This window comes from Mustela nigripes, chromosome 10 (genome assembly GCF_022355385.1).
Source record: "Mustela nigripes isolate SB6536 chromosome 10, MUSNIG.SB6536, whole genome shotgun sequence".
Taxonomy (NCBI): domain Eukaryota; kingdom Metazoa; phylum Chordata; class Mammalia; order Carnivora; family Mustelidae; genus Mustela; species Mustela nigripes.
In genome coordinates, this window is record NC_081566.1 from 26,833,469 (window position 1) to 26,850,944 (window position 17,476).

The 17,476-nt window shown below is 41.2% G+C and overlaps 1 protein-coding gene across 2 annotated transcripts in view; it reads left to right on the plus strand.

Annotated features, from left to right (window-relative positions):
• The window catches only part of TNR (tenascin R), a 397,062-nt gene that overhangs the window by 359,064 nt on the left and 20,522 nt on the right, over positions 1–17,476 (plus strand). For both annotated transcript variants that reach the window (XM_059412852.1, XM_059412853.1), the window contains 5 exons: positions 455–601; positions 3,056–3,175; positions 5,799–5,942; positions 6,623–6,753; positions 7,656–7,788. In XM_059412852.1, coding sequence (XP_059268835.1) covers positions 455–601; positions 3,056–3,175; positions 5,799–5,942; positions 6,623–6,753; positions 7,656–7,788 — 675 coding nt within the window. The remainder of the gene's footprint in view (positions 1–454; positions 602–3,055; positions 3,176–5,798; positions 5,943–6,622; positions 6,754–7,655; positions 7,789–17,476) is intronic.

A 17,476-nucleotide genomic window follows, 5' to 3' on the forward strand; every position in this document is an offset into this window, starting at 1 on the left:
AGCCAAGTTTTGAGTCAGAAAAAGTTGGTCCAGACCTCCCCTGCTTTCTGCTAGTTCCTGCTAGAGCATGCCACATTGTTAACAAAGTAGAGGGCATGCCCACTTCCAGCAGGCAGTGGGATTGTTTTCCAGACTCTCTCTGGGCTACGTGGACCACTCTTTGCAGCCATGACCTCTTAAGAAGACCAGCTTGTTAGAAAACCACCTAGCCACCTTTTTTCTTTGTTCCAAGGAACCTATAAAATAAGGGGTTGGGACTAGCATGCCAGGCCTCTTCAAGCTCCAACATTCTCAATCTATGAACCATTTCTCCATCCTCCCCAGTGAGTGCTGGGCCTTGAACCCAACTGTGCTTCATGATGAAGTGCTGCCAGAAGCTTCTATGTAGACTATACCATTAGCTATGTTGGTGAAGCATCCATGAACTTTATCAGTGTCTTCTTCTCTTCCTTAGTGGGACGGTTGGACAGCTCAGTGGTGCCCAATACGGTGACGGAATTTACCATCACCAAGCTATATCCAGCTACTGAATACGAAATCAGTCTCAACAGCGTGCGGGGCAGGGAAGAGAGTGAGCGTATCTGTACCCTCATTCACACAGGTAGGCATGTCTCCCTGTCATGAACCAAGTCAGGACCCTGGTTGAGGACCTGCAACAGACGGAAGGGGCAAATATGGAGTTGTTCTGGCTAATACAGAAGACACTGCCTTTGGGCTTAGAAACTCCATTTCTGAGTGCTCCTGTGGCTCACTATGTCATGCAAAGCAATTTATGGTTTCTCTTCCCTCTGATATTCCTCTCTAATACTGGGAATTTAGAGAGTCACACTCTTCTAAGAGTTTTATTGGTTTAGATCAGAAATTTTCAAGGAATTTTCAATAGAGGTGACCTTTCGAAGACCCATTATGGAAGAGAATTCCAGAGCAGACATCTGAATCATCTCATCTAATTTTTTAAAAGACTCAGTCATGTAAATTTTACCTCAGGGAAGGAAAGGGTTGTTATTTCACTAATAATCCTCAGATTCCTGAAGTTCTTCATCCTAGTCAGAAACAACCAAGTCACTGCATTGGCTATTGCTTTGTGCTCCAAAGGTGGAGGACTTTTTTTTGGAAAATGAGCTCCTTGGATGGGCCTGAGGACAGGGCTCCAGCACCAGCTCTATTTCTCCTCCTGCTCTGGCTCCAGAGTTCGCCCACCATGCAGAACTAGGAAAGATTTGCTATAGAAGGCACCAGAGGGAACAGCCAAAGTTTTCTGTCCCTAGACCTAACCTCCCCTTTAAGCTATTTTTCCTGTTGCACATGGGAAATATCCAGCTTGCCTCGTTAGAATACCAGAATTTCTGAGGATGCTTCATTTCCTCAGAGAATGGCATTTCCTGAATGAGGAAAAGGTAATTTGGAATTCCTCACCGCTTTTGTAGATGCTCTCACAGGCCCAGAAACATCTGTAAAGTAATGGCCAAAGAAACATGCCCTCAGAATGTTTCAGAACCTAAAAAATTATTCTTCTAAAAAACACAACAGGATATTCTCATCTTCCCTAGTCTCCTTCCAGGCCTGTAAATACACATAATGCAGCCATGCTTTTGGTCCAGCCGTTCCTCTCCATCAAATTATCTGTGACCATTAAGGAATCAAGAAATAGTGACTCAAAGTGATGCCCAGTGAGTCCAAAGAAGCCTCCCACTCACCTTCCTGAAAGTCTTAGAAATTCATGCTAAAGAAATTAGACTTTTTCTCTTTGAGGACTATAAAATGGATTTCAAAAGACTTCTAACCCCTAAGGTAAAAGAAAGCAGCAACTTGGGTCAAGTTGGTACAGCCACGTACCAACCCAAACCACACTCCTTCAGGTTCAGACAGAGCTACTGTGGCAATTCCTGATAAACAGATTGCCCACAGAAATGTCCTCTCCTGCTGTTGTTTTAATGTGAGAACTATGAATTTACAACTTTGGAAAATGAGACCTCTTTCAGGGTCTCATAGTTAATCTCAGTGAGATGAAGCTAACTGTAGTCTTCCAATACTTTTCTTCTTTGTCTCTTTTCATGAGGTTGCATTTGAAGAACTTGTTTTGACAATTCAGATATTAAAATTTAAAAAATATTTCACAGTTGTCACTTGCAAATAAGGAACATAGACAAGCAATGGAAACCTTTAGTTAGAGAACAGGGCCAGATCAACAACATATCTTGGTCCCCAAGAGTAAATTACATGACACTTAGGTTGAGTTGATACCTAAACTATTATAATAACATCCATTTCTGGCATAAATCCCAAATTTATAGAAGGGAAGCACAGTAAGAAACAAAGGCATAGAGCATGGGCAAATAAGAATAGGAACCTGGTCCCGTGTTGAGCAAACTCTGTTCGCCGCAACAGACGCTAGTGGCCTTTAGCCTGAAAGACTCCCCATGACTCACTAGACCACAAAAGGGATACCCAAGACTCAATACAAAGGGATCCTGTGAGTAGAAAAGCAAGAATTCACTCATCATATATGACTCTCAAGGCAACCTGAGTCCTATTCAGTCCTTCCACAAGTATTGGGAAACTTGCAAGTTCTAGGTGCTGTGGATATAACTCTCACCATACTTTCTGAAGCTCATGAACAGAGATTGTCCCATAAGACATGTCCCTTATATGAAAGTGCAAATAGCCTAGAAAGCAAACTATCTCATTAACTAAAGAAATATAACAATTCCTCTATGTTCTTAGTTTCTCCATCTAAGTTTAAATGTGTAAAACACAACAGCCATACCTTGGAATCCCCTGTAGCCCCTGACAGTGCTCTGTGCGTAAGTTAATGGATCAACTAAAAGGAAGATCTGGGGCCCATCAGGAGGGAACTGCATACTCGTGAGAAAGAAGGGAAGGGAGAAGAAGTTGGGATCAGAAAGGAAGGAAGGAAAGAGGTCTCCAGTCACTTCATTGTTTTGTATGGCACAAAACAGACAAGCATAATGGAGGAAACTATAAGAGATAGTTTGCTGCACTTCCATCCTTCCATATCTCCTATGTTTACCTGATCTTCCCGGCTCTGTTTCAGCCATGGACAACCCTGTGGATCTGACTGCTAGTAACATTACTCCAACAGAAGCACTGCTGCAGTGGAAGCCTCCAATGGGTCAAGTGGAAAACTATGTCATTATTCTCACACACTTTGCAGGTGAATATTTACAGGTCTATGCACTGGGTAGGTAGGGATGTTGGGGATAGGTGCTGAAGGCTATTATGAAAGTTTAAAAAAAAAAAAGGACATTTTATCAATGTGAGGGACATCTTAGAAATTTTCCTGCTTTGCTTTCCTTGTAAAGCTCTAAAGATTGTCCCTAAACTCTACAACCTATATCAACTACAGGAATTCAGAAAGCTGAATTGGAAAGATAGAACAAGGGCATGTAAACAAAAGCAAATATAAAAACAGAGGAATAGCACTTGGAAGAGAAAATTCAGAACTGAGCTAGGACTTGCCCCCAAATGCTACAGGGAAGAAAGCACACTTTTCTAGATGTTTATAGAGCAAGAAAAACACTAAAGCACGATGCTTGTAGCAAATAACACATGGAAACAAAGCATCCAGAGTTAGCAAACTCCTGTTGCTTTGGTCTTGTCTACTCACAACCAACGCCAAAGTTTGAGCTAAAATGAAGTCTGGAGGTTCATTGTCTTCTCACCATGCTTGTTCACCTTACACTATTTGAAGTTGAATAAAGAAGCCCAAAGCACAATAAATGTTGAGTAATTCAAGTATCTAAGCCTGGGAAAGTTATTTCCTTGCCTAAATTATACATGTGATCACAGAAATGTTGTGGGTTATATTCAGGAATCCAGAGAACAGAGATAACAGAAGACAAAAGATAATCAGATGTCTTAATTTTCAAAAAATGATAGAGAAAGCCAAGTTTGTAAGCTGTAAAGTAACTGATTATTAAAGCTTGGGAAAATAAAAACCAAAACAGACTATTAAATAAATAGGAAAAATATATCAGCACAGGGTCACCAAGAATAAGTTTTACCAAAGACATTTTATATCTTCTTTTTTTAATTGGAAAATCTGCTAGCACACTTGGATTTCAGCAAGGCATCAGAAAAACCTACTTATCACTTAGATGGAAAAATAAATGATGGATCGTATTTGGAGTAACATAGACTGGTAGTCAATTGAATAGTGCCCCTCAAGGAATGAATATCATGACTACAGATACATCATAACCCATCTATGTGCATACACAATCAATTTCAACTCCTGCCCCCTCTCCTTGCATGTCACAGGTCAGCATTTCTTAACTCCTACCATGCCTTCCCAGACCACCATGCATTTGCATGCATTATTTCCTCTACCTGGAAATTCCCTCCCCATGTGTCTTCCTAGACAAACCCATCCTCTAAGTCTTAGTTTCAACACTATGTCCTCTATCAAAACTTCCAATGTTCCCACCCACCCGCTCACAAGTGCAAAGTACATGGCTCCATCATGGCAACTGACTTCCATTCATTCAACAAATGTTTTGGAATGTCCTCCCATGAGCCATACGCTCAAATTCAGAGACAAAACTTGGGTGCTTCTCCTCGTGGAACTCACTTCTGATGATGATGAGATGGGCACATGGTTAGAACCCAACGTGAGCAGTGCTGTGATAGAGGCAATCCCAAATCAGCTTGGGCCACATGAGATGGATCACTCCTTGGGGGTGAGGGTGTGGAGGGGAAGAAAGAAGGGAGATCTTAGATAAAGCTAGAGAAGGAGAAGAGAAGGCAGGGAATTCTAAGATAAAGAGCAGCCTGAGCACATCTGTAGAGATACAAGAGACCATGAGGACTTTGGAGCAACTGTCATGGTTTGATGTGGCCAGAGCAGAGGCCGCAGGCAGGATGCTGCAAATGACAGTCGTTATGTTTGTTCTTTCAAAGAGCTGGTTTGGATTTTTACTTCTTTGCATGCCTTTGCATGCCTTCTATGCCTTTAGACCCCAAGAAACTCGAAACCTCAGACCCTACCCAGTTTGAGGAAGTGCCTTTCTTAAATGCTGAGTGACTCGGGAGTATTCTAAAAACACCCTAAAGAGTTTGGCTCTGCTCTAACAAGCAGTTTTAGTGACAGCTAAATGAATACAGAGAAGACATGCGTACCACATTTGTATATAAAACCAAACCGTGTAAGTCAACGATGGTGTAAGAGCACCGTATGGTGAGAGATGGTCGCTGTGTTTGTGGTGAGCATAGCTGGAGAAGTTGAATCACTCTGTGATGCACCTGAGAATGGTACTTAAATAAAATTTTTTTTTAAACTGTGATCAGTAGAATCCAAATTCAAATATACTTCAATAAACTGAACCAGTGGTCCAAAACTCAATCGACGAGGCAAAATGCAGTAGAAATAAACACAAAGAATCAGTGATTTCAGAATTGCCACATGCATGTAACAGTGGTTGGAGATAAATTTTTGCAGCTTAGAGGAGAGGACAGGATTAGGAGGAGTGGCAGAAAGAAGGAGCCACATAGACAAAGGATTCAGCGTACTCTTTGTATCTTTGTAACCCCAGTGGCCTGAGTAGAAGTCATGGAAAGACAATCTGGCCTCCAAATGAAGACTATCTTTCTCAACTAAGAGGCAAAACGAGATGAGAGGGGATGTTCCTGTGGAAAACAATGCTAAGCTAGATAACCTTAAGGAGATTCTTTCCAAAATTATCTAATACAGAGTCTTTATGAAATGCCTTTGCATTTGGAAGGGCTTTCCTAGGTGGAATAGCCTTACTCGATACTTACTCATCTTCATTGGATTTCAGTTGCTGGAGAGACCATCCTGGTTGACGGAGGCAGTGAGGAATTCCAGCTTTCTGGCCTGCTTCCTAGTACCCACTACACTGTTAATATGTATGCCACTAGTGGACCTCTCACCAGTGGCACCATCAGCACCAACTTCTCTACCCGTGAGTACCTGGCTGGCTATACATCCGGCGTCCCTAGATGCCTTTTGTCCCTAGACTCGATGACAGACTTTGCACTTTGGACAGTGCAGCCAGGAGCTGTTTGTATTTCGGTGGACTGCTGCCCAAACGCCAGGGAAAGTGAGCTGTGGCTCTCAGGCAATAGACGCATGTCTGTTCCCCGCTCTCATTCTGGGTCTGGCTGACAGCTGTAGAACCAGGCCAAGAGAGGCCAATACTGGACATGCATCTGGCCCAGAAAAAATCTGCTGCCTGTTACAGGGCTTGATACTTGGGAACAGCTGCTGAGCACAATCACAGCCGGAACACTAGACAGAGGTATAAATGTGGGAATGGTGTAAGCCCAGGAGTGAGCTCAACAGCCAGGCTGACTTAATAAGGTCATGATTTCCGACATAGGTCAGATCGGAAGATGTCCCACCTAGGCCCCAAGGCCCAGATGAGGGAAGGGGGAAGAGTTGCAGGGATGATCATGACACTGACTGATGCTTTTCTGACCCACAAGCACCCTTTCTGCTCCTGTCCAAGCTGGAACTAGGGTCAGCGTGTGAGCAGCCCAGAGACCACATAGGTGGGCAAAGAGATACACATGCCTGGGATGGAATCAAACAGAGAGGAGCTGAAGAGGCAGGCGCTCCTGGCATTTTCTCCCTTTTTTGTAGTCCTGGACCCTCCTGCAAACCTGACGGCCAGTGAAGTCACCAGACAAAGTGCCCTGATCTCCTGGCAGCCTCCCAGAGCAGAGATTGAGAACTACATCTTAACCTACAGATCCACTGATGGAAGCCGCAAGGTGAGATTTTTCTGTAAGGGAGATTTTTCTCTGAAGTAGTCCAAAGGGAGCAAATGAGGTTTGCCAGATGGATACATACATGCTGTTGAGGAAAGGGCCTGAGTCTGCCAGCCAGAGACGTTGGTGCTAGTCCTGGCTTTGCTGTTTCTCTCTTCATAAGTTGAAGCAAACCACAAAACCCCCCAAAGCCTTCATCTCTGGTCCAGATAACAGGGGTGTCTACCTCCACGGCTTCACTTGGTTGTGGTGGGGCTTTCAATATGGTGATGCAAAGAGCATTGGAAACTTCCAAGCCTACATAAGTACATAGTTTTGGGGGAAAAAAATTTCGATAGCAGGGCCAAGCAAACATGAGCTGGAGACCAAATTCAACAATCTTTTATGTCTCTTAATAAGCATTATAAAGGCTACATCTGTATAGCCTGCAGTGACGAGATGACAAATTTCTGTGTTATATGATCAGATGAAACAGTATTTCTAGAACATGGGTTGTCAAACTTCTGTTCACAATGAAATCCTTTTTTTCTTTTTAAGTGCAATCATAGTCAGAAGCCAAACATATACAGTAGATTTAAGCAGAGTTAGTCTGTTGGATATAGAGTATGGAGGCCTAGGATTTCCCTCCCCAGGTCCTGAGGAACCTTGTACGGTCAGAAAACAACTGGATTCAATTCCCTTGCCTGTCTTTATGCCAAAGTGCATCTGAGAGGCCTAGATCTCACACAGGAGCTGTTCCCTCTGCTTATGGGCTCAGTTCTCTCCTTGTTCTGGAATGGAGAGCACACAATGGCCATGGCAATGTTGACCCAGCTGGCCGTGGGCTCTGGGCTTTCCCTTTCCATTCTCCTCTCAACAGAATGCTGGTCACTCCCTTCCACCTGCCTCCCTGGCTTGTTCCACAGGAGCTGATCGTGGATGCAGAGGACACGTGGATCCGCCTGGAGGGTCTGTCTGAGAGCACAGACTACACAGTGCTCCTGCGGGCAGCCCAGGACACCGCCCGGAGCAGCCTCACCTCCACCACCTTCACCACAGGTGAGAGACACCACCCCTGTGACGCTGCCTTCTTCCCTGCATGATGTCTGGCTCTTCAGCAGCTTCTCAGGGGCTTGGTCAGGGAGGAACCTCCCAGAGAAACTCTTCCTGTGAAGGACAGTAAGGGTTTCTTCCACTCCCCGCTTCCCCCTTCCAAGACCCTGCCAGGAAATTTCTACCTACCAAGGTAACCCTAGGAATGAGCAGCACAAATTCCTTGTCCTCCTGGACCCACTAAATGCACCAACTGAAGACATCAGGTTCAGATTTTCTGCAAGTGTTTTCCCAGCAAAGTTCATTCTTCCCTCCTTGATTCCTCTGCTGCCTGTAATCAGAGAAGCACTTAATAAAAGTACCAAGAGTAAACCCTCCATATTAAATCTAGGGTTCTTGTCCATACACAAAGTATTTTTGCATCCTATGGTCTCAACGAAGTCCCTATAACAACTGGTGAGGAGGGACTTATTACCCCCATTTCACAGATGATGAAATAGAGTGCATGGAAATCAAATGACTTGCGTGGTTGGTAAGTGGCTGGATCAAGCTACAACCAGGGCCTTCTGCTTCTGAATCCAGCTGCTCCTCTTGCCTTCCTCCAACTAAGTATGAGCAGAAATTACCTGAAAATGCCCATAAGGGATAAGAGTGTCCTAATTTGTATAAGAAGAAATAAGCTAACAATAGGCGCTGTCGTGACTGCATTACATGTATTACCTAATTCAGTCATCATGACAGCCTATGAAGTATGTTCTATTATCCCCATTTACAGATGAGGAAATGAGCCACATGGGAGGTAACTCATCCAAGACCCCCATTGTTCTTATGTAAGAGAACTGGGATTTGATCTGGTTGTGGAGACTGTGTCTATTACCAATCTTTTCTGTCACTTCCCAGGGTCCCTATCTACAGTCTATATTATAGAACTGCCCAGTCCAGACTTTGAACTGCCTTCCTGCCCCACATCCTAGAGGTTTGTTTATGCACATTTGTGGGGCAAGTGTAAGCATATCCCTTTATCCCTCGATGTATGTCTTCCTGCCATCCCAGCATACCAGGATGACTGGAATCCTGCCTTGTCCCAGAGCCCATTCCCCCCAATCATGAAGAAGGTGACAGAAGATCCCCCATCTCTACCCAGGTGCCTCTCTCTGCAGACTTGTTCTAAATGACAAAGCAGGACAATGGATCAAATACACCAAAATGTTACCAGTAGACCTTTAGGGTAGTGAGGTTATGAATGAGTCCTCTTTTCCCTCCTTTTTTATATTTTCAATATCTTACAAAGTGTCTACAATGAGTACATTATTCAGAAAAACAATTTTTTAATTAAAAAACAAAAATAAGCCTCAGTCACATCACCAGACATGAATCTAAGGTCTTGACCAAGTGGAACTTGGACAACACTGATCCCTCTATGGAGCTGACGTCAATTACACTCACCCTCCATGCTCTTTCACGGAGTGGCTTATCTCAGTGTCAAGGTGCTACCCTCCCATGTCCAAGCCCTTCCTTGCATATTCACTGGTTAAAGGGTCTTCCATGGTCCTCCTTTTCAAGCTATCACCCAAAGACCCATGGATTGGAGCCTTTCACTGAATTAAGAATTTCTTTCCCATAAAAAAGACACAGATGACAGAAACATAAACAGAGCTCCCAATTTGCATATTTATTAGGTCTAAATCATCCCCCTAATGCATTGATTTCAATGCTTGCTCAGTGTAGTATAAGTTTTAATTCCCACGCTAGCAATGCCGCAGCTAGTGGTTGTGTATGACAATATGCCTTAGGTTTCTGCAGTATCTGGCAACTGTGCCTTGCTCCAGATCTACCTGGGCTACCCCACTCTACCAGCTTCTCTGTCCGCCACTGGCTGTTTCATAAAGACAAAGAAACAAACACCTAGCCAGATCCTAATGGTCTCTCTGCACTGTTCACCAAACAAAGCCACTACTACGCTGGCCTCCTCTCCAGATTTCCTTGAATTGTTAACCCTATGCTCATTGGATCTCACTGAAGCTCCAGCGGGATTTGGGATTCCAGACCCAAACTCTTGTATACCCCTGTGGCAGCTTCGTGTAAGAGAGGCCAGTGGAGCAAAGGTATATCCATGTTTGGAAGCTTTTGCCAAGTTTGACTATAAAGATCAAGTTTAAATTTAAGTCATTGATGCATACCACACTCTGCTAGTTTTGTCTTAGAGATTTATCAGAACCCACTGAAATGACCAGTTGCAGAACGAGAAGTTTGTGGACAGAAGTAAAGTACCTTGCACAAAGCCTGACAAATAACGGACGTAATAAATGCTGGTTGAGTAGAATAGTTCCAGCTGTAAAGCATGGAAGAGGGGTTTCTGGTGGGAAAAAAAACAAAAAAGCTATAAGAGATTTTCAACATCCATCACAGGTATGGGACAGGCAAAGAGGTTCTTCCTGCCCAAAGTCCCTCTAATTTCAGGTTCTTTCTCCCATCCCAAATGTAAATTTCCGGGAACAAATTACACTAAGCCTATACGTGTCAACATTAGTGAGTCTTCACTGCCTGTGCCATGCCCCTCCCCCACCTTTCCTAGCCCCTGCCCTCCAACTCCCCTGCCAAAAGCAAATGGAGGAAAAGAATACAAGAGTGCGAGCTTCCTAAATGTGGGAATCAGGATGTTCTCAGGAAGGCAAAGATTCGGGTTTGCCTGATGAGTGGCTTGATCCAGACGCCTTGAGGAGTCCAAGAGAAGGGGTCTCCAGGGTACAGGATGGGCGACACTCACACCAGGACTCTCCTGTCATCTTCAGAGATCACCTAAAGATCCCTCAAGATTAGGTATCCTCTGGGACGAGTGGTCACAGAGGCTGTGCCTTGAACCCGATGCTGCCTGCCCTGACACTAAACACATCCCAGGCCATCCTCTCCCTGCCTCTCTAATGGGACCCTCACTGCCACCCCCCACATGACACACACACAGGGGAGCCACTTTGTTCACCTGCACTCTCCATCTGTGGGCCCCTCTTTGCCTAAAAAGAAGAAAGGGAGAAGGAGAAGAGGGAAAAGGAGGAGGTGGAGGAGGAGACAGAAACAAAAATGGAGAGCAGAGTCATTTCACTTCCTTGAAAGATTGGAGTGCTGCCAGTCTGAACCCCATGAATTATTCCTGCAGAGCAAGACGTCTGAAAAACACACCAGAGCATCCTACGTGACAGCAAATCGGGGCTGATGGATTTAGAGGCTAATTTCATTCTAGTAACCAGCATCCTTTGTGACTTCATTGACAGTACCTGAGCTTTCCACTTAGCAGCATCCTATTCTTAGGATGGGCTGATCTCAGCTGATTGTTCTACGCATTTTTTATGCCCGGTCTTATGGAACAAAAGAGCCTAGAGCGGGGCCCCTGAGTGGCCTCCATCCACTGACAAAACCTCTTCTTGCCTTTGGTGGACCAAAATAAGAGACACGTTTCAAGCAGATGTCTACTTAATGGTCTGGAAAAGAGTTTCGGTGTTTTTAAAAATAAGAGAGAAAGAAAGAGAGAACTAAAAGAACAGAACTCACTTCCACAAAACCTCAAAAACTTTTCTTTGATCAAGATATCTTCCCTTGTTGCCTTCCTGCCATATAGCATAAACCCATTTCATTCTTTCCATCATGTTAATAGCTTCCTGTCCTCTTGTCTTTGGTGTTTGCACAAGACTCTGGGGGGAATTAAATACAAGTAGTATGGAAGAGAAAAAATATGGATACATTATTTATAATTTACTGTCGCCTGAAATTTCATTCAAGGTCTACTTGTCTTTCAGAGACATGAATATAAATGAGGAAACAAATATTCCCCGTAGAGCAACAGAGACTTGGTGAAATGATCTTCTGAGAGGCAGGTTTCATTGTCTCTTTCAATACTATAAGAAGCAAACAAGAGCTCACTAAAGCTTGTCCTCAGAGACAGTGAACACTATAAAATAGGTTGTCTTGACCTTGAGGTTAAGTGAAGACAATCATTTGTGGAGGTGCCCAGAGATGAGTAATGAGAAGTTTTCTTTATTGCCTTTGCTCCAGTCCTATCCCACATCTAGGCTGAGCTGCTCTCTGGAGCTTTTCACAAAAACTCTGGGAGTCTACTCTAACACAAGCTACAGTTTTTGAAGCTGTAAAAGTTAGCAAAGATTGGCAAATCCTGGGTCCTGGGACGACAGATGTGGATCATGCAAATCCACATAATTATCACTTGGGAAGCCCAGTGACCACTGTCCACCGCTTGCTATTCTTACATATGCCACACTTCCGCCTCGACCAAAGTAGGGAAACAGAGGGCTTCTCTCTGCTCCACTACTTAGAAACATTTGGACTGCTGGCTTCATGGAAACAAGCAACGCCCCGCCCCCAAAGGAGAAGTCCACCTTCTCCTTCCCTTAATATCTGATTGGGTGGAAGGAGGCAGGACACTAAGCACTGCATCTGAACAAATCATTCCATAAGTCCAATGGGGATAGCTGGGTGGGTCTTAGAGGAACCATCTGAATCAACCATACCGTTCGGTTTATCTCCCATCACCAGTGTCAATCTCCAGCAAGATCTCTCTCTGTACCTGTACATTCATTTCCTCCTAGGCTCATCTCTTCTGCCTTCTACATGCAACCATTCTGAGGTGTTGAATCAGGGCCCTCTTATTCCTATGTGTTTTTGAAAAATGTGTTCTTGGAAAAGTTTTGAGTAGAAATATTTTAAAGGTATGTAAATGGTATTGGGCTAGATAACTCATCCCTTGTTCCCCTGTTTTCTACTCAGTGCTAGTTTTAAGAGCCACCCATGTTGTATGTGCATCCAGTCTTTTGCTTCCAATTGTTACAAAATACTGCATGCTGTTCACCCATCATTTTAACCTCCCAAGATGGACATCAGACTGTCTCGAACCTCCCACACTACAAATGGTGTTGCCGAGAGTACCTTGTATGTGTCCACTTGTGGGTCAGTGAGGCAATACCTTTGGGATATACACCCGGAAGAGGAATGACTGGGTCATGGGTATGTGTTTCCACTGTTTAATAGAGTATTGCTCTTTGAGATGACTATTCTAGTCTACAACCCCTACAACAGGGCAGGAAAGCACCTGTTTCCTAATGACATGACATGACCCAACTTTGTAACTTCTGATAGTCTAATAGGCATAATTGATATTTCATTTTCTAGATGAATTTCTTTAAATAATACCAAGTTTGAGTTTATGCATCTCATCTACGCTTGTTTGCCTTTCAGGTTGCCTTTTGCTGTAAATTGTCTGTTCACATCGTCTATCTTTCTATCAGACTTCCTGTGCTAAATAAGTAATAGCTATCATTATTGGAGCTTCTGAAGTCTTTATGGCTTTCCCTGCCTGTGGGACACAAAGATACTCTTCTATACATACCTTTATTAGCTTTCTAGATTTTTCTTATATTTAGTCTATTTTCAATATTATAGTATTAAGTTAGGATGCAGTTTTCTTTGTCTTTGTATGTGAGCCAATTTCCTCAACATCATTTACTAAATAATCCATCTATTCTCCATTAATTTGTGGTGTTTTACTGTTTATTAAGCTCCCATATATACATGAATGTATCTCCGAACTCTGAACTCATATTGTAGTCCATGGTCTATTTATCTGTTCTTTTGCCAACACTACATTGTGTTTTCATGTCTGTTACTTAATATCTTAACATTAATCTCTCCATAACTGATAAAACAAAGAATTGTTTTACCTCACTTTTCTTTTTTGAATTTGACATATCTCTTTGGTGACCTTTGTTTTTCATAGAACAAGTTTATCATGTTCCCCAAAAGAAATCTCAACTTGAATTTAGACTGGAATTGCAATAAATGTATAAAGTAATTTGGGGACAACTGACATCTTTAGAATACTAAGTCATCCCTTCTAAAAATGTATCTCTTCTTTTATTCAAATCATCTTTGTGTTCTTTCATAGGACTCTAAGTATTTCTCTATAATGTTATGCTCTTGGCTCATTTCTAAACATTTTATAATTTCTTATTGCTTGATGACTGTATCGAACTTTAAAAATTATTTTCTAGTTGGTTATTGCTGATATGGGAAAATGCTATGGATTTTTGTATATTTTTGTATATTGATCCTATACCCAGCAATCCTGCTGAGCTCTTTTATTAACACAAATTATCTATTACTTTTAGGTAAATATTTTATATCATTTACAAATAATGATGGTTTTTATCTATGTATTTATAATCCTTATGCCTCTGATTTATTTAATTTTCTTTCCCTGTCACTTTAGCTGGGACCTCAAGAACTATGTTCAGCTGAACAGTGGTACTAGGTAACTTTGACTCATTCTCATTCTTAAAAAGAATGCTTAGTGGCAGCTTCATGTTGCATACTTTTTGCTAAGTCCTCATTTTTAGACCTCCTTTTGATGGGGAAAAGAAACAGTTATTTAAGCTTTTTTAAAATAAAATAAATGTGTAATTGGCTAATCTTAAATAAACCAGGATAATATTCGCTTAGATTTGAAGTTTAAAACATTTAAGTCACAGAATTTTCTCCTATTTGAAGCTAAGAGTTTTTATGATAAACTTTGTTGCTAAACATTATCCAATGGCTTTTTTCTGCATTGGTTGAGTTAATTATATAATGTTTATCCTTTATCTTAATAATGAGATGAAGTACATTAATAGATTTTGTTTTATATACATTTCTTTACATTCCTAGGAGAAACTTCACTGAATGTGATTTTTTTTTTAATGCATGGCTGGGTTTGATTAGCTAAAATTTCTTTTAGCCTATTTACATCTACAATCATAAGTGACATTGACCTATAGATGTTTTCTTATGTATATACCTCCTTACTGAGTTTTTTGAAATTCGCGTTTCACTAGCTTCATCTAAAAGAAAAATCTGGGCAGTGTTCATGATTTTTTGTACTCTTTCTGGAATAACTTTCAGCAGAACTCATCACTAAAACGACCTGGGGATATTTGTTGTTGTTTTGGTTGTTTCTCTTTGTTTTAGGAACGTGAGATGTTTGACTGGTACTTCTACCAAGGTCTTGGCCAAGGTCTTGATTTCTAGCCAAGGTCTTGGTTTCTTCTTGCACCAGTTGTCACTCTTTCTAACCGTCTAGGAATTTATTTTGCCTGAGTCTTAAATTTTAATAGGATAAAATTCTTCAAGAGATTTTAATCTTTACTCTATCTGCAGCTCTTTTTCCTTTTTCATTTTATTTTTGTCAGTTTCTCTATTTCCTAATCAGTCTTATTAATACTAATATTTTCAAAGAACCAGCTTTTGGACTGAAGATCCATGTTCATGTTTCTTTGTCCCTACTGATTTCTTAAATAGATCAGTAGGTCTCCCTACAGCAATCCAGGTACTTGAGCATGTTCTCAAACCCCTCTGGGCTCCCCTGACCCCTTCACTCACCTTCCCCCCCACAAACCCAGCTAAGATTTGGGCTGTGGTTTGCTATAAATTGGCTTTCTTTTTTTTTTTTTTCCTCTTCTCTTATGGTAGTCTTTTATTTAAGGCAAAAATAAGACATTTTACTCAAGTATTTAATCACTCTTACTTTTTAGAACTTTAGCATTTGTTACTCTTCTGAATTGTGTTCTTACTCTAGATTTTCCATAAAGGATTTTGTAAGGCAAATCCTCATGAAATCTCATATGCCTAGAGCATTTTTTAATCATACTCTCACATTTGAACTGCAGTGTGATCAGAGGTATAAAATGCCAGGTTCAAATACTTGTTTCCTTTGTATTTTAAAGTATTCAATTGTCTTTTTATATTCAATGTTGCCACTGAGAATTCTGATGTCAGTCTGATCTGTGTTCCCCCTGGAGGTGGGCTACTCTTTCTAGAAGCTTTCAGAATGTTTTCTTTCTTTTTTACAGTCTTCCACTTCACTATATGTTTTGGGGTTTGTTTTTCTTTTTATCCTCAGTCTGACACTCTGAAAGCCCTGTAAATCAGAGGTGTTTTATCTTTAATTCTGAGACATTTATCTTCATTATTTCTTTAAACATTTCTTTGTTTTTATTTCTCCTTTTAGCACTTCTTTAGCTAGATGTTGGAATGTATATTCTCTCCTCCAAATCTCTTAACTTTGTCTTTATGTTTTCTTTTCTTTATCTTGACTTTTAGTCTTTTCAGAAATTTCCTCAGTCTGATCATCCAATTCACTTATTTGTGTTCAGCTGAATCTGAATCCCCCATTCATCTCATCCATTGTGTTCTTACCTTCAACTATTACATTGTTCATGTCTAATAACTCTACTAACTATTCATAATTTTTGTTCTTTTTTAATATTGTTAATATCCTTCCTTACTTCCTTAAAAAAGTGACATATCAGGCTTAATTTAATCTTGGACCCTCTATTCTAATAATTCTGCGTCAGGTGATGGATGTCACGGTGCTTGTGGTCTTTCTTTCTTGTTAGTCTTACTCTCTAATGACAGATACTCTGGCCTGTGGGCTCATGTGCCTTTGGAGTTATCAACTGCTATGTCTAATATGGGTGTATTAGAGAAGAACAAAGTACATGTGAAAAGGTAGGTAATGATTAGTCCATGACAATATGGGGGAGAAGCAAAAACAGGTCTTCAAAACTCTTTTCTAACCTACTCTCTCTTTCTCTTTTTGTACTGTTTTTGTCAGTTTTTTGTATCAGGAAAGACTGGCCTTATTGAATAGGTTGGAAATATTCCCTCCACTTCCATTTTCTGGAAGAGATTGTGTAAAATTGGTGATATTCCTTTTTAAAGTGTTTGCTAGAATCAATAATGAAGCCATCCAGGCCTGAAGGTTCTTTTTCTAAGGGTCCTAACTACAGATCCAATGTCTTTAATAGTTATGATATTATTCAGGTTAACCATTCATCCTGAGTGACTTTTGGTAGATGGTGATTGTCAAGGAAATGGCCCAGTTCATCTAAGTTTTTAAATTTATTTACACATAATTGTTTATACTATTCAGGAGGACAGGAATATGTGATCACTTTATTGGATAGGGGCAGTAAATTTCACCAAACATCAAACTGTCTGCCATAGGTTGTAGGACAACATTGTGAATGTTATAGAAGGACTTTATATGTCACTATACACAGGATTCCATTTGGCCAGTTTTTAATTGCATTGTCCCAAATGTTTTCAGAAAATCTAATTTTAATTTCTCTTTTTATAATCATAGGGGTGGATATAGATCACATAGTATGGTACATTTAATAAATATTGATTGAGCATCTACCATGGGTCAAACACTGTTCTAAGTTCTGAGGATAAAATGCTGAATAAGATGAGCCAGATGCCCTCCCTCCTGAACCTTATAGTCAAAGGGATGAGGCAATTGGGAATAGACAAAGGAAGGAAATAGGGTAAATTCAAATAGTGATAATATTATTAAAAAAAAAAAAACACTAATGGAAAAGGGATAGATACAAAGAGCTAACTTCTAGGACAATTTGTATGGAAGGAAGCATTTTCTGATTGTCACTTCCTTCCACTACCATAGACTCTGGCCTCAACTAGGATGATCAGGAAAGGCCTCCTTTTGAGCTGAGACATTTGAGCCAGGACTTGAATGATCAGAGTGAATCATACAAGAGGAGCATTCCAGACATAGTAGGAGTAATTATCATACCCCAAAGGAGGAATAAGTTTGACATGTTCAGCAGACTAGAAAAGAGCCAGCCAGGGTGGG